This window comes from Tachyglossus aculeatus (assembly GCF_015852505.1).
Source record: "Tachyglossus aculeatus isolate mTacAcu1 chromosome 12 unlocalized genomic scaffold, mTacAcu1.pri SUPER_6_unloc_1, whole genome shotgun sequence".
Classification (NCBI taxonomy): Eukaryota; Metazoa; Chordata; class Mammalia; order Monotremata; family Tachyglossidae; genus Tachyglossus; species Tachyglossus aculeatus.
Genome location: NW_024044828.1, coordinates 15,405,105 through 15,423,313, shown reverse-complemented (window position 1 = coordinate 15,423,313; position 18,209 = coordinate 15,405,105). Strand labels below are relative to the sequence as shown.

The 18,209-nt window shown below is 45.9% G+C and overlaps 1 protein-coding gene across 1 annotated transcript in view; it reads right to left on the bottom strand.

Moving 5' to 3' along the window:
• The window catches only part of IL2RA (interleukin 2 receptor subunit alpha), a 38,411-nt gene extending 21,424 nt beyond the window's left edge, over positions 1–16,987 (bottom strand). The window contains exon 1 of the mRNA XM_038740888.1: positions 16,792–16,987. Coding sequence (XP_038596816.1) covers positions 16,792–16,858 — 67 coding nt within the window. The 5' untranslated portion in view covers positions 16,859–16,987. The remainder of the gene's footprint in view (positions 1–16,791) is intronic.
• Positions 16,988–18,209: the final 1,222 nt, after the last annotated feature.

The following is an 18,209-nucleotide window of genomic DNA, read 5'->3' as shown; positions in this document are numbered from 1 at the left end:
ATATACTTTAGGCCAAGCGGACAACAGCATGGCCTACTGGAAAGAACACAGGCTTGGGAGTCAGAGGGTGTAGGTTCTGAATGGCTCTGCCACTTGTCTGCTGTGTGACCTTGGGCAAGTCACTTAACTCATTTACCTCACCTGTAAATTGGGGATTAAGACTGTGAGCCCCGTGTGGGACAAGGACAGGGTCCAACCTGATTATTTTGTATCTACCTCAGTGCTCAGAACAGTGCTTGGCACATAGTAAGTGCTTAACAAATGCCATTATTATTATTATTATTATTATTAGTAGTAGTAGTAGTAGTAGTAGTAGTAGTAGTAGTAGTAGTAGTAGTAGCAGTAGTAGTATTACATCCCAGGCTACTGGAGCATAGGGTGTTTTGGGGGGCTTCCTTGGACCTTCCGCAACACTTGCTCCCGGGCCACTGCTTTCCCTTTCCGGATCCAGATCCCTGCAGCCGCAGGCACCAGTTCCGAGATGTGTATCTCAGCGGTGGGAGCCACAGTGGAAGGAAGCTGGACGTTAAAATAAGCATACTGAACAAAGGCATTTGACACTGTAGCCATACCAGGCAGGGAACAGACAAGCTGAAAACCAGACTGTCTGGTGTGAAACTGAACTCAGACTAAATGGTCTCCTGAACCTGGGCTGGAGAATTTCTCTCCGAGGAGTTTCTAGTATAATAGAAAGTAGTCAATCAATAGACTTTATTAAGGGCTTACTGTGTCCAGAGCACAGAGTGCTGAGCACTTGGGAGAGTTCAATAGAATTAATAGACATGAGCCCTGTCCTCAAGGACCCACTGAACTAAATTACATATAAAGAGAAGCAAAAGGGTGTTTAAATATGTGTATATGAGGGCTGAGGAGGTGAGTGTCCAAGCGCTTAGGTGAGACTGAAGTGGAAAGAGGGGGAAATAGGGTGGGGAGGTGAAGTATTAACCAAGGAAGGCCCCTGAGGGAGATGTGATTTCAGCAGACCTTTGAAGATGAGGAGAGCAGTGGTTTGTCATATGAAGAGAGAGGAAATTCGAGGCAAAAGGGAGGGTGAGAGTAAGAAGGTGGAGTTGTGACAAGCAAGAACTGGGCAAAATGAATTGATTAAAGTTGGGGTGTGCGACTGTGAACTCGTTGTAGTCGGGGAACACGTCTGCTAAATCTGTTGTACTCTTCCAAGCACTTAGTACAGTGCTCTGCACATAGTGAGTGCTCAATAAATACCATTGATTGATTGACTGATTGATTTGAAGGCAGAGAGCAGGGGCCGTTAGAAAGTGAGGAGTTGAAGATGGTGGTTAGAGTGGGGAAAAGAGCAGGTGTCAGTGTTTTTAAGGTCTACATGTTTTGTTTTGTTGTCTGTCTTCCCCTTCTAGACTGTGAGCCCGTTGTTGGGTAGGTTCTTACAAGTTGGCAACAATGGGCTCACAGTCTAGAAGGGGGAGACATCTCTATATGTTGCCGACTTGTTCTTCCCAACCGCTTAGTACAGTGCTCTGCACACGGTAAATGCTCAATAAATATGATTTAATGAATGAATAAGGGGAAGACTTTGAAAGCAAGTGTAGATATCCTCTTGAGAGATGGTTGATAAGGAAGAGAGAGTGGATATGGGGGTGGGAGGAGACTGGAGAATGCCGGGGGGAGGTTTTGGGGAGCTTATCCCTGATGGCTTTGCTTTTCTCAATGAAGTTTTAGGTAAAGTCTTCAGGGGAGAGAGAGAAGAGAAGCAGGGATATCAGGAGTTTCAGAAGTTGTTAAAAGGCTGGAATAGTTGGTGCAGGAAGTGGGCATGAGAGTCAATTATGGAGGAGAAGTAGGTTTGCTGGGTAGAAGAGAGGACAGAGTTATAGCAGAACCGCTCTACCTGTTTTCTCATCTATAAAACGGGGGTAAGATGGCTGTGCTTCCTCCCCCTTAGACTGTGACTCCTGGGTGGGACAGGTACTGTGTCCAATCTGATTATCTTGTATCTACCCCAGCACTTGGCCTATTGTAAACGTTAATAAGTATCGTTATTATTAAAGAGCAGAAAGAGAAGGAGGGAGAAAGAGAGAGGCAGATATTGAGACCCAGAAAGAGAAAGAGCTAGAAATAAAAAGAGAGGGGGAGAGAGAGAAAGAGAAAGAGAGAGAGAGAGAGAGCGAACACTTGGGGGAAATTATGAGCTGTTTGCGGAAATCATTCATTGGGTCTTTGCACAGCAGCTCTGACTGAGAAGGAAGGTCTCAGTATGAGTGTGTGGAACATTCCAGGAAGTCTGTGAAAAGGATTTGTCTCTCTAGGGAGGAATCGCTCTGGGGACGAAGGATTATTACCTAACCAGTCAGATACCGGAAAAATCACCGGGCTCACTCTTGAGGTAGAGCCGAAGAACTCAAAGACTTTAATGAACGCAATCTCACGCTATTTCTGGAAAGCGGGAAAGGGAAGTGGAAACACCAAGAAGCCAAGGGCAACCCCAAGAAGCCCAGAGGATGGCCCTTTAGCCCCCTGACCCCAGTTCAGAGTGCTCACCGCACCCCGTACCCCACTTTCCTGCAGGGGTGGGATTGACCGTTCTTTCACAACAGTGTCCTGTCCCGGGTCATGGACCCAGGCGTCCCCTGGCTCGGGACAGGGGTTAGAATCGAGAAGCGAAACTGAAGGGAGAATGAAAGTGAAACACATTCCCTCTGGTTTTGGCAACAGAGAGGTGTGAAAGGCATAAGCTAAATACGAAGTGAAAGGAAGGGACGTCAGAGGCGCCTTTTCGAAGCATGCCCCGTCCCCGTGAGCTCCGGTTGTGTCAGCTGAGAAGCTAGGTCTTCTTTGTCTGATTGTTTTTTTCACTTTCTGAGATAAAATTTTCTCTTGCCGCTGCCGTTTAACTTTTTCCCAGGCACTCGCGGTCAGGGGGGTTGGGGAGATGGGGGGCAAGGGGGAAGGGGCGGGGAAGAGGAGGGGAAGATGGGGACCTCTGAAACCACCGCAGCCGGCGGAAACGGATACCGCACGTAAGTACCGAGCCGGGTTTGAAGTTGCAACTCGGCACTTCATCAGAGGCAGAAGACAGCTTGAAAGTGCTGCCCACAGCTTGGAAAGTTATAGTAATTAATCTGCTCAGTGGTAAAACCACAGCATACCACAGAGTTCCTTACCCCACTCATAGATGGGAAATCCAAAGATACGTCTCGCTCATCTCCCTACTTCTGGCTCAAACCAGGAAGAGGGGGCTACGACATCCTCCCTAGGAGACTCAATTCAGTGGCTCTCAATCCCCAGAAGTCAGGTCATAATGATAATAATTCCTTGAATTTGCAGGAGTGCTTGCGTTGTTCCCAAGGCACTTTCACACTATTTGTCCCAATCGTAATGTTTACTGAGCGCTTACTGTGTGCAGAGCACTGTACTGAGCATTTGGGAGAGTACAAAGAGCAAAGAGCTTATCCTCTAACTCTGTGTGATTGTGACTTTACACCAGTTCTGCCTCTCCAATAAATTCAGTCTCTCCATTTGACTGCAAACTACTTACAGGGTGGGACTGTGTCTCCTCCTTCCTTACCCAAAGCATTTAGCACCCTGGGATCTGCAACCTCTGGAATGCAAGCTCATTGGGGGCAGGGAAAGTGTCTCCCAACTCTGTTATATTGCTATATTGTACTCTCTCAAGCGCTTAGTACAGTGTTGTGCACACAGTAAGCACTCAAAAAATACAATTGATTGATTTATTGCACTCAATGGAAATTCAATTAATACACTTATTGATTGACTAACAGACTCTACTCCCTAAAGGAGGGATAGAGAATAGAGCCCCACCCATTCTGAGGTGACTGCAAAAAGGCCCAAAACAAGACTCTAGGTTCTCTCTGGATCTTGAGGAAGTCACAGACCCCATCCAGGCCGCCCAGGCCTCCACCTTAGATTAATAACTGAGAATCTGGCTTTGATTTTACTGCTCCTTTTCTGAACTCAATGCATGAGCCCTCTCACGTTGATTCTCACAATGTCCAGTAAGTGGGGTAGGCACGTATTAAACACCATTAATACTACTACCACTGCTACTACTACTAGGGATTATTATCTCCATCGAACAGACAGAGAAACGGAGGCACAGAGCACTGAGTGTTTTGCCCAGTGTATACAACAGGCCTGAGCAGAGGTCAGACTAAACTGCCACTCCCTGGATTCTTCATCTACGGCTTCTTTAAGACCCAACTAACTTCTTTGCCTGGAGGAATCGGTTCCTCCACTTCTTGTGCCGAATGTGGTCGGATAATGGACAGTACTGCAGCTCTGTTTCCAAGGCACCCCAGGTTGGGGTCAGCCCAGGGTACAGTCCAAAAGAAATCTGAGCACCCAAGTGGACCAGAACAGATTCACTCCCAAACAGGATTCAGCAGGAGTACCAAAGACCAGCCGGGTGGGACTCGTGGGCTTTTTGAGGGAGGGAACAGGAGTTCCAGATTAGTGCTGGATTTGTAGCAGGCTTGGGTGGTTCCCCCACGCCAGACTGACTCGGGGCCAGGTTGGATGCCCCTAATCCAGTTTCGTCAATCTATAGCTGGTCAGAAACCAGTGGAATGGGAGGGGAAGTGGGAAGAGGGTGGAACAAAGCACTGCAGACCCTCATCTCATTCATTCATTCATTCAATCATATTTATTGAGCGCTTACTATGTGCAGAGCACTGTACTAAGCGCTTGGAAAGTACAATTCGGCAACACATAGAGACAATCCGTACCCAACAACGGCTCACAGTCTAGAAGGGGGGAGACAGACAACAAAACAAAACAAGTGGACAGGCATCAATAGCATCAAAATAGATAGGATGATAGATATATACACACCATTTATAAAATAAATAGAATAATAAATATGTGCAAATGTACACAAGTTTTGTGGGGCAGGGAGGGGGGTAGACCAGAGGGAGGGAGTAGGGCTGATGGGGAGGGGAGGAAGAGCAGAGGAAAAAAGGGGGACTCAGTCCATTCCTCTGGGAACTCCTCTGGGGTTGACATCTTTTCCAACAGACTAACCCCTCAGGAAGGAAAAATCCCCCACTCTCCCACGATGCAAGTCATTATCCAAAGCCAGATGCCTTCTCCGCCAACTACTGCCACCACATATGTACACACACATGCACACTCTGGGGAGGGACTTCAAGGAATCACTGACAGTGCTTCTGAGGAAGGTAGCTATTTCTGTCCAGGCACCAAAGAGTGGGTGACGTCGTGGGCAATTCCTGAACCTGGCGTGTTGAGTCAGACGCTGAGGTGAACAGGGCTCAGAGTTTCCTCTGTTTTGTGGGCTGCCGTGGCACACTTGATTCAGCCTCGGTGTTTTCTTAGAAGTGTAGGAAATGTGAACGACACAAAGCCGCTCGGCGAGGGTGAGAAGGGTGTAGAGGAAGGCAGTGGTAGGATATACTGAACTGTGGGTTGTGGGCCCAGCACATCCATTCACCTGCATCTGGAAATCATCCCTATTTTGATATGATTCATCCCCTGGAAATGACCTCTTAAGCCATGCCAGGCCTAGGTGATTCTATCCTATTGACTAGAGATCTCCAGAGGAAAGGATCCCTCATCCTTCCTCAGCATCCAACCCAATGTTTAATCATCCCTCCTGTTAGAAAACTCTAAACCTCTCCTCCAGTTGAAGTCATAGTTCTTTTTCTTCAGTCTTCAGTGAAGACGGGGATTCCCTTGGTCACTAGCCATTCATTCATTCATTCAATTGTATTTGTTGAGCACTTACTGTGTGCAGAGCACTGTACTAAGTGCTTGGGAAGTGCAAGTTGGCAACATATAGAGACGGTCCCTACCCGACAGCAGTCTAGAACAATGGGCTCACAATGGTGGTACTTAGCAGAGAGAAGTCATGAGAAAAAGCAGAAAGTGCTTCAGAAAATCCGGCCTGTCACTTACTAGCCCACGGGCTACCTAAGGGGATTCGCCGTTATGTGCTGAGGTTAGCCTGACCCATAAATGAACAGGGTTGCTGGTCAGCCAACTGTCACAGCCTCTCTGCAGTCACAAGCCTCTCTGCAGGCCAGGCACCAATCTTCAAGATAAATTTCTGAGGTAGCGGAAGGAGGGAAGTCAGGGAACCATTCCAGGAAAGAAAAATGCTGAACATCCATCCCTGAGTCCACAGAAGACTGAACAGGGGCATGTCTTCTTTTCCTTCTTCCTCCTCACTGCGATTTGTTTTGGATACTGTCTCCTCTGCTAGACTGTAAGTTTTGAAGGCAGGGATTGTGTCTTCTAATCATATTACACTCTATCAAGTGCTTGGTTCTATGCTTTGTACACATTTAAGAGCTCAGTAAATACTATGGATTGAAATTGTAACGAGAGAGAATGGAACTATAATAATAGCAATGATAATGTTATTTGTTAAGTGCTAAATGCCAAGCACCAGGTTAGATGCTAGATCAACATGAAGGGTAGGTGGGTGGATGGGTGGATGAATGAAATCTTCCATCAAGAACAACAGATAAGCCTCAGTCCTATATATATTCATTCAATCATATTTATAATAATAATAATAATGGTATTTGTTAAGCTCTTACTACGTGCCAAGCACTGTTCTAAGCTCTGGAGTGGATACAAGGTAATCAGGTTGTCCCACATGGGGCTCACAGTCTTAATCCCCATTTTACAGATGAGGTAACTGAGGCACAGGGAAGTTAAGTGACTTGCCTAAAGTCACACAGCTGACAGGTGGCGGAGCTGGGATTAGAACCCACTACCTCTGACTCCCAAGCCCGGGCTCTTGCCACTGAAACATGCTGCTTCTCTATTGAGTGCTTACTGTATATATATATATATATATATATATACATTAATTTATTCTGATTTTATATGCATATATAATCAACTAATTGATATATGTATATAAAACCAGACTAAATTAATTGATTGTGCAATCAATTTTATCTATTGTATATATTCATTTATTCAGTCATTTATTCAGTGTTTACTATGTGCAAAACTCTGTACTAAGTGCTTAGCACTGTACTAATGAATATATATAATGGATGCATTCTATGTATATAATGGATTGTACAACCAGTTTCTTTATTCTGATTATCCTATTTGTAAATATTTTCATGACTGTCTCTCCTGATAGAGTTTAAGCTCCTTGTGGTGCAGGGAACATGTATCATGCTCCCGTTGGTACATTTCAAGTGCCTAGTTCAGTATGTAGCACATGGTGGGTTTTAAATAAATATCATTACTAGTACTTCTAGGACTGAAAACCTCCATTAGGTCATCGATTATGACTGTGGTTTATACAGCACCACTTTCGTGGGGCCTGGAGTGCATAAAGACTTCCTGGAACAGGACATTGGATCAATGGAATGAGCCACTGGGAGACGTGAAGGGATTTTCATGTCTGCTGATTTTTGGAAAGAAGGACGAGCCACTCGGCTGTTCTGGATGGCTTGCCATTTTCTCACTTGAAGTTAGAGAGCCAGATCAATGAATGGTATTTGTTGAACACCTATTTAGTGCAGAGCAGCGTGGTTTAAGTGGCTAGAGCACAGGCCTGGGCGGCAGAAGGACCTGAATTCATTCAATCTTTCAGTTATATTTATTGAGCATTTACTGTGTGCAGAGCACTGTACTAAGTGCTTGGGAAAGTACAGTATAATAATGAACAGACACATCCCCTGAGTTCTTATCCCGGGTCCACCACTTGTCCGCTGTGTGACCTTGGGCAAGTCGCTTAACTTCTCTGTGCCTCAGTTATGTTATCTGTAAAATGGATGTTAATACTGTAAGCCCCATGCGGGACATGGATTGTGTCCAACCTGGTTAGCTTGTGTCTACCCCGGTGCTTAATACAGTGCCTGGCACATATTAAGCATTTAACAAATACCATTAAAAAAAGCACTGTTTTAAATGCCTGGGAAAGTACAACAGAAGCAAGAGACATTGTCCCCTCTCCTCATCATCAATCGTATTTATTGAGCGCTTACTATGTGCAGAGCACTGTAATCTCCTCAAGTGCAGAGCACTAAGCTCTCCTCAAGGAGCTTACATTCTAATGAGCATAAAAATATTTACAGATAGAGTATTCAGAATAAATAACTATAATTTAGTGTACATACATTATATATATGTATATATATATAATTAGTCCTTAATAATAATTATGGTATTTATTAAGTGCTTACTATTTGTTAAGTAATGCAAATAGAGTATTCAGAATAAATAACTATAATTTAGTGTACATACATTATATATACACATATATATATATATATATATATAATTAGTCCTTAATAATTATGGTATTTATTAAGTGCTTACTATTTGTTAAGTGCTGAAGTAGATACAAGGTCAGATCAGATGTGGCACCATCCTGATCCATATAGGACTGAAATCCTAGCTCGTTCCTGTTTTAAAGATGGAAATAAGCCCAGGTTGGTTAAGTGACTTGTCTAGAGTCACACAGCAGACCAGTGGTAGAGCTAGGACTAGAACCCAATCCTCCTGACTCCCAGTCTTGGGCTTTTTGCATTCGCCGCACTGTTTCCTCTAAATTAAAGCCCAGGCATCACAAAGGAACAGGCCTTTTGATCAGTCTCTGTATTTTCCTCCCAGACACTGAGTACCCCATGTGAGGAGGGTGAACACTAGCAGAACACCACCTAACTACTCAGGGCTTTTACAGGGGTGTCTCACCCATCTCATTCGGAGAAAGGACCTGTGCTTGTGAAAGTAACCTCTGCGCGGGCCCTCGGGAAAACTCAGAGGTGCCGGTGGTTGTGATTCTTGTGGGCAGAGAATGTGGCTACCAACTTTGTTATACTGTACTCTCCCAGGCTCTTAGTATTGTGCTCCTCAGACAGTAAGCACTCAATAAATATGAACTGTGGTGCGGGTCCTAGTAGTAAGGCAGAATCCTGCTACTGCAGCCCTACGATATTACCCCAGGTCACTTCTGCAACTCGTAGCCCTCGTGACGCTGCTAGCTTCACCCTGCCTTGTATAGGGACTGGCAGTCACTGGACGACACTACGGTATGGTGAGTAGGGAAGGGAAAGCCACGAGCAGGGAGACCAGAACAAAGGCTCAATAGGAACAGGGAAGCCCGGCCCCAGGGGAAGTGGAGGAGCAGTGGGCTGTTGCAGGCAGCGGCGCGCGATAGGCAGCGGTTGGGAGATCAGAGTCTCTGGAAGAAATTCTACCATCAAGAGGCCCAGTCAAAAGCAATGCTAGGTACCACATTCAGCAACAACGCTCTGCATGGCAAAGGGTAATCTTGGCTTGCACAAAATGTGAAGTGGTTCGTTGGTTCCACATCCGCTTTTCCCAAGTACTTAGTACAGTGCTCGACACACAGTAAATGCTCAATAAATACCATTAACTCTAGCCTCTCCCAGGATCACTGTCCTAGTGCTCGGGTCCCCTCCTCTGGACTACTCCGACTGCAGCCTGTCCTAGCTACAGCGGCACAAATCTGATACTTCTATTGGCTCCACCCCTACAAAGGCAACGATTAACTGCTCCATTTTGCGCTCCCAAGCACTTAGTTAACCCAGTGGAGGTTCAGTAAATGCTATCACTACTAACGCATTCAAATTCTTGAGCTTTGGCCTCAAAAGCTTTTCTCAACCAGCTTCCCCTTCTAAGGCCCTGCTGTTGCCCTCCGCTCTACCCTGCTTCAACTGGCATCCTCATTCCCCCACCTCACATGACACTTCTCACACTTGAGTCGTCGCACTTGGCATTCCCTCTACCAGGAATGCCTGCCCCCAACTGTTTTGCCGAACCACCTTCCCCTTCCTTCAAAGTTCAGTTAAAAAGCCACATCCTGCATGAAACCTTCCCAGGTGACCCCTGCCCTCCTCTCCACCCCTCCTCTCTCCTGCCCAACTCATTCACTCAAGTGCTTCAGCCCTCATATGTCCCTGCAAACCTTCGTGCAACCCTCTGCCATTTTTATTTAGTTTTCTTTTTGCCTTGACACATACTTTCTACTGAATTGTCTGTGTGTGTGTCGAGGGGTGCAACTGTGTTGTGTTTGTATGGTTTTCACTGGACTCCCCCATGTGATTGTAAATTCCTCAGGAATAGGGACTAGGGTCCTTTACAGAACTGGGATAGTTAAAAAAAAATTTCCATTAGGCTTTGTGGCAGGCTCAGTTTTCCCCTCACCCTCTGTGGCTCCCATCTACCACCACCACCACAGTTAGGATCAGTTAGGGCCAACTGGATTGCAGTTGGGTCTTATCTGGTTCTGCGTGCTGGGAGTCACACACGGACTAAAGTTCCAGCGGCGGTCATCAGGACACCCTTCCACAAGCCTGGGAGTCACGAGGATGTGGGTTCTAATCCTGACTCTGCCATTAGTCTGCTGTGTGACCTTGGGGAAGTCACTTAACCTCTCTGTGCCTCAGTTACCTCCTCTGCAAAATGGGGATTAAGACTATGAGCCCTCTGGGAGACAAGGACTGTGTCCAATCTGATTAATTTGGGTCTACCCCACGCATAGAACAGTGCCTGGCACATAGTAAGCACTTAACAAATACCATTTTTTTTTAAAAAAGCCCTTTCAGGTGAGAGTGCACTCCTCACACCCAGGTGCGCCTCTCCCAGAAGGAGATCGGCCCTCTCTGGTCCCCATTGGGTCTGGGCCATACCTGGCCACCCTGTCCCCAAGGGACCACGACCAAGTTGGAACTGGCCACCTTGAAAAATTTCAGCCTGTGCTGGGGTTAATCAATCACTTGTATTTATTGAATGCTTACTCTGTGCAAAGCCCCATACTAAATGCTTGGGAGAGGACAATAAAGTTAGTAGATATTGACAGGGAGCAGTCATATCACTCAATAAATACCTGGGTGATGAGGCTGCAGTCTCCATTGGAAGCTTGAATCTGACCCCGTTTTCTTGAAGGTTTAACTACAATTCTGTCAACTGAATAATCCTTTCCCCTAGCTTTGCTGACTTGGTATTCTGATGATATTGGGGTGAACCACACCTGGGGCTGTTCTCCTAGGCAGGTTGTGTTTTTTATCATTTTACCTGATGGACTTCTATCCTGAATTTCAGTCTGTAAAATCCAGGCTAAACCCAAATCTGCCACGGTCAGCTTTTGCCACTTTAGCACATTTTATGTGACGATGAAGTGTCAGCATCTCCATGCTCATCGATGGTTTCCAAACCCAAGAAACCTATTCCCTCCCTTTAGGGTGGCAGGGTCCTTTGTCCATATCAGCCACCTCAGTACCCTAAGGTGAGCTCTCCTGGTCTTGATGGTGGAGCTATCTGGATGCCAACCCTGGAGATCATCATCCTCATCATCAATCGTATTTATTGAGTGCTTACTATGTGCAGAGCACTGTACTAAGCGCTTGGGAAGTACAAATTGGCAACATATAGAGACAGTCCCTACCCAACAGTGGGCTCACAGTCTAAAAGGGGGAGACAGAGAACAAAACCAAAGATACTAACAAAATCAAATAAATAGAATAGATATGTACAAATAAAATAAATAAATAAATAAATAGAGTAATAACTATGTACAAACATATATACATATGTACAAACATATATACATATTGGCCTGCTAGGCTTAGGGTGAGGTGGATACCCCAGGTTCTTGGACTCCGTGGAGCCCTTAGAAGGCAAATGAATGGTCTCACCCTGAGGGCAGTGGGGGCCACTGGCACCATCACCCCTTCAAGGAGTCTCCTATCCCTCTAAAGCATCTTAAACGTTTTTTTCTTTTAATCGGATCTCTTGCCTTTCGAACCAGGCTCCCTTCCTACCCTCCTGGGCTACATTCAATTAACACTATTTATTGAGTGCCTTCTGAGTGCAGAGCACTGAACTGAGCATTTAGGAGAGTTGTCTAGAGGTAAAAGACCTCTAGCTCCATGCCCTCGAGGAGATTCCAATACAAGGGTGCAAATCTGAGGATCTCGAACCCCATGCCCTCCACCCATTTTGGCATCTACTGCAGTGACTACGGAAGTAGTTGGTATCAAATGGCTTTTACGAGCTGGAAATAACCTACAGTGAAATGTCAGACTTTGATACACCAAAGGTCTCTGAAGCAGACCTCTACCTTACACATTCTGATTTCGGAAACCTTCGTTACTGAAAAACCCCTCTGGGTTGCAAGAAATTGCATTTCCGACTTGTTCCATTTTAGTTCTGACTAGGGTTATGGGCCAAGGTCTCTGGAGATCATCTGTGATGCAGCTGAAAAGGAGACCCTATCGGCCTGGCTTGGCCTAAGGAAGGAAATTTATGCCCTTGGAAAGAATAGGGCTGATGCCTTTTATGGCATTGTTTCACTTGTAGACAAGGAATTTTGGGGGTCAGTTCCTTCTTCTGTGGCTCATTCTCTGGGGGTTCTCAATGGGTCTCTTTGCCTCAGTTTCCCCCCAAAAGGAAAGCAGCTAGAGATGTAACCATTTAATATAACCTGACCTTTTAGAGGTGCCTGATTATTGGACCTTCTGTAATAATAATAATCTCCTGAATTGCATACGGCACATTTATTTTCTAAAATGGCATCACATTACTTATCTCATTTCCCTCCTTATAGCATCCCTGTGAAATAGAGAAATCCAGTTATTATCCCCATTTGACAGATGAGGAACTTTGTATTTTTGTAATTGTACTTCCCAAGCGCTTAGTACAGTGCTCTGCACATAGTAAGCGCTCAATAAATACGATTGATGAGGAACCTGAGGCCCAAAGAGGCTCCTTGCCCAAACATTTCATACATTTCTTTATTTATTTTGAGGCCAATCAATCAAATCAATACTCTGAGTGCCTACTGGGTGGGGAGCATCATATTAAGGCCTTTAGAGAGTAAAGAAGAGTACATAGATATGATCCCTGCCCTCAGAGAGTTTCTGCTGTACCAGGGAGACAGTAAAATAATTTTCAGACAGGAGGAAGATGGAAAATGCACACAAATTTGGGATGAAGTGATCCATCTCTCTTCCCTATTAGACTATCAGCTCTTAATGGGCAGGACATATGTCTTGGGTTAAATTGTACTTTCTCTAGCGTTTAGTACAGCACATTGTACTCAGAGGGTGCTCAGTAAATGCCATTACTACTATTACTACTACTACTTGGCATGAGTCACATAGAGGATCTTAGAGCAGGGACTAGAACCCAGATCCTTTAACTCCCAGACCTGTGGGTGGTCTTTCTCTGCTGCCTTTCTCCGTACTTACCACGAACCTACCTCGGCAAAGTGTCATAAGAATGAACAAGTCTAGGATTTGGGAAGACAGGGGGCTAGGTACAACTACTGTCTGTGTGTCAGGAGGAGAGCAGCTTTTGCAAGTAGGGATAATTCATCCAAAGTCCCAGCCACCAGGTTTCCGCTCTTTGTTTTTAAGACAAGGTACTGAAGGTATGATCTCAGAATTCCTAGAATGAAAGCAGAATGCACGAGTGGCTGGCAGCATCAGCATTTCCATAATTCTAAGAACCGCGTTTCCTTTTGGCGAAGGTGCGGTGTCGGCAACAACAAGACACCGCTCGTCACTCAGAGTCGTATCCCGGGACCTAGTAATATAGAGATGTCAAAATACCCAGGTTGACTCATTCCAGTTCTGAGTTTTACCCAGCAGCCTTGAAACATTTCAGATTGGCACGCCACTGGAAGAATCAGCTAGAAATGGGGCCTTTGGATGGTCAGTTTGACTGGACAGCTTACCTCTCCCATTCAGAATCAAAAGTCTCATTGTCCGCAGAAGAGAAAGTCTGAGGGGATTCCCCAGTGTCCCTGGAGGTCAAAAAACCTCGATTAAGATCCCCAACCGTGGACTTTGTTCCATTCCACCGGGACCAGGAATTCCTTCAACTTTTTCTCTGCGGAAGGCTCCCAGTGACCAGCGAGGACCTGAACCCCTGTGAGTGGGAAGGGCTGATCAGAGACACCCACCCCGTCAATAATAATAATAATGTTGGTATTTGTTAAGCGCTTTCTATGTGCCAAGCAATGATGGAGGCTCCTGTTGTAAATAACCGACAAGTCTTGGGCCAGTCAAGAAGTCTTCAGGGCTGAAAATCTGGGCAAAGGAATTTAGCATAGTACCAGGGGTTTTTGCGGTGCTACTGAAACCCTCTCGCCTCTGCCATCCAGTAATAATGGTAGTAGAGAAGCAGCGTGGCTCAGTGCAAAGAGCCCGGTCTTGGGAGTCAGAGGTCATGGGTTCGAATCCCGCCTCTGCCACATGTCTGCTGTGTGACCTTGGGCAGCTCACTTAACTTCTCTGAGCCTCAGTTACCTCATCTGTAAAATGGGGATTAAGACTTTGAGCCCCACGTGGGACAACCTGATCACCTTGTATTCCCCTAGTGCTTAGAACAGTGCTTGGCACATAGTAAGCGCTTAACAAATGCCATCATTATTATTATTATTAGTAGTAGTAGTAGTAGTAATAATAATAATTATAGTACCTGTTAAGTGCTTATTATGTGCCAAGCACTGTTCTAAGCACTGGGGTAGATACAAATTAATCTGGTTGGACACAGTCCCTGTCTCTCCTGGGGCTCACACCCTTAATCCCCATTTTACAGATGAGGTAACTGAAGTACAGAGAAGTTAAGTGATTCAAGGTCACACAGCGGACATTTGGCGGAGCCAGAATTAGAACCCAGGTCCTTCTGACTCCCAGCCCCGTGCTCTATCCACTAAGTCACTCTACTTCTCTAGTAGTAGTGGTGGTGGTAGTAATGGTATTTGTTGAGCACCTACTGAGTGAAATGCTCTGAACTAAATCTTTGGGAAAGTACATTAAAAACACAAGCCCAGAAGAAGTTTTCATTGTAATGGAGGAGGCAGACATAGAAATATTCACTAACAACAGAATCAGAATAAATGAAATTGAGTGTTCAACCAATATGCATATATTATATACTTATATATTCAAAGAATATATTACATATTTCTATAATATACTACATAACACACACACATTAATGCTAATACTAACCTCACTGTACCCAATGTCATCTATTCTAATGTTAACCTTCTCACAGCACCCTTGAGGTCCTCTATCTCACCACCGACCCCTCTCTCACATCCTCCCTCTGGCCTGGAAAACCCTCCCTCCTTAAATCCGACAGACAATTTCTCTCCCCCCTTCAAAACCTTATCGAAGGCACATCTCCTCCAAGAGGGCTTCCCTGAGTAAGCCCCGCTTTCCTCCTCTCCCACTCCCTTCTGCGTCGACCTGACTTGCTCCCTTTATTCATCCTCCCTCCCAGCCCCACAGCACTTAGGTGCATATCTGTAATTTATTTATATTAATTTTCCATCTCCCTTTCTATCAATCAATCAATCAATCAATCAATCATATTTATTGAGCACTTACTGTGTGCAGAGCACTGTACTAAGTGCTTGGGAAGTACAAGTTGGCAACATATAGAGACAGTCCCTACCCAACAGTGGGCTCACAGTCTAGAAGGGGGAGACAGTAAGCTTGTTGTGGGCAGGGAATGTGTCTGTTTGTTGTTATATTGTACTTTCCCAAGCACTTAGTACAGTGCTTGGCACACAGTAAGTGCTCAATAAATACAATTGAATAAATGAATGAATGAACCCGAGTAGGTGGACTGTCACTGAGAGGTGCAAACAGAGACCACGTTGTGGGTGAGAACTGGTTTCAGGCACAGCCTTTGCCAATTCCAGCCATTTCCTTGGTTTCTCCCCACTCAGTTCTACATCAATCAATCAATCAATCGTATTTATTGAGCGCTTACTGTGTGCAGAGCACTGTACTAAGCGCTTGTGTGTACATCCAAGACACACTCCAGCAGAGTCTCCCAAGATGACCACAAGGCCTCTGCCCCAAGCCCAATTTCTATTAGCAGAGAGAGCGGTTCCTCCTGCCCTTGAACTATTCTGCAATATTTAAGTATTAATCAGTTCTCATCGACAAAACCCCATCAAGGATGACCCCCACCCCCGACACAACACGTTGGACAAGACCCTTGAAACCAGGTGTTCGAGTCTCCGGTGGGAGGGGGTGTCAGCCCAACACACGGAGGCAGCGGAGTCTTGGGAGAGCGGTGAGAAATGGGGTGACAAAAAGCAGGTGCACGAACCCTCTGGGGCTCTTGCCGAATGCAAAAGATCAAACGCATTTCTCACAGGATCTCAGATAGACTCCTTTCTGGGGTGGTTTAGGGAAAAGACCCTGGGAAACAAGTAGTTAAGAAAACCCCATCAACACCCTCGGGAAAATAGAACTTTGCACACTTCAGAAAAGCCCCAGATGCAACATAGCCTTCCAGATACCTTGCTTGTGACGGTGGAGAGGTTTATGCAAGTCCGTTTCTATTTTTATCTTTCCTGAGGGGGCTGAGGGCTGTTGGGGAAATACCTAATGGTTTTCAGTTGGGTCATTCCCGACCCTATGCATGATCCGGACATTGGGGCCTTGCTCTAGTCTAGAAGGGATTCTGGATGACCCTTCTGGATTCTCTCGCAGTGCGAAGATACCCTGGCAAGCCCAACTCTGTGGTTCAGTAAATTTCAGAATTTTTAAAGTACTTATTGCCATCTGCCCGGCATGGAGCTATTGTGTAAGCCCCACCTTCCCCTTGACCACAAAGATCGAACCTCTCACCTTACAGTTGGGGGTGACTGAGATCCCCCCCACCCCATCCCAAAGGGGAGCCGGGGGAGTCAGAAGCAGAGCAAGGAATAAAGCCCCTTCGATCCCTTATCTCTGTCCCACTGAAAGTGTTTGGGGTGCAAGGAACCTGGAAGAAAAGCTGCCTTCTATATTCCTGAACGAAACCACGGGGCCTTACCTCTCTGGGGATCAGCCTCCAGGAGAGAAGTGAGAGTTCCCCACAGCAGAAGCCAAACCAGCACCATTGTTCCCAGCCGGTCCTGAGGAGGATGAAGGGGTCCCCGTCCTTGGAGCCGTTGCCACCTCCTTACTGAGCCATCCAGGGAGAACGAGCCAACACCTGTTCAGGAAATGAAAACAGAAGCCATGGTAGGGCAGGTGAGGGAACGGAGACTGTCAGCGAGCCTTCTCCTGCAGCCTGGCTGACTGTTTGACTGAAGGGAGGAAGGATGGACTGGCTTTCGGGAGCTGCTCTCTTCAGGTTTAGTAGAGTTTTGCCAGGAAGCTGTGCTTGGCTCACACTTCACTGGAGGAAGTGGTTGATGACACTTGACTTTGTGGTAAGTTTTCATTGCTAGGGTTTTTCATTTAAGTCATGGTAAAAGACTCTGGAAGGTGGAGAGGAATTGGACAGGTGGACTTTGGTTTCCTTTCATCCTCAGATTTGTGGGGAGGGGGGGGAGCCCAGCCAAAGAGAGGCAAGAAAGAAAGGCTCTCTACTATCACCTGAGGGAGAGGCGAGCGGGCACTTGGCACTGGGTGGGCAGCGCAGCAGGGCTCTAGATGGTATTTTCTAAATCAAGTTCTGAAGGCAGGAGTCCCTGCTTTAATTCTATCCCCGACTGCTGGGTGGTAAGCCTGAGCAAATGATGTTATCTCTGCCAGCCTCAGTTTCCCAGTGGTGGCTATCAAAGAATCATTTTTTATAGTATTTGTTAAGCGCTTACTATGTGCCAGGCACTGTACTAAGCTCTGGGTTAAATATAAGTTAATCGGGTTGGACACAGTCCATGTCCCACAGGGGGTTCACGGTCTTAATTCCTAGTTTACAGATGAGGTAACTGAGGCACAGAGAAGTTAAGTGACTTGCCCAAGATCACACAGAAGACAAGTAGTGGAGTCAAGATTAGCACCCAGGTCCTGCTGATTCCCAGGCCTGTGCTCTATCCACTAGGCTACATTGCTTCTTAATCATTCTCAATTAAGGGGGAGTCATTTTATCCATCTTCCAGCCTCAGAGAGCCTTCCAAGAAAGGGCGTTCTTCTTCTTACAAACCACAGAAAAAGAGATTTTTCCTTCATCCTTTCCTTTTCCTCAGAGGACCAGCGTGGCCTAGTGGAAAGAGAATGGGTCCTGGGAGTCAGAGGACCTGGGTTCTAATCCTCACTCTGTCGATTGCCTGCTGTGTGACCTTGGGCAAGTCACTTAATTTCTCAATGCCCACAAGGAGATTCCTGTTTAGAGGGGAACACAGACATTAAAATAAATTATAGATCTGTATGTAAGTGCTATGGGGCTGAGAGTGGCGTGAATAAAGAGTACAAATCCAAATGCAAGGAGATGCAGAAAGGAGAGGATGTAAGGGGAAATAAGGG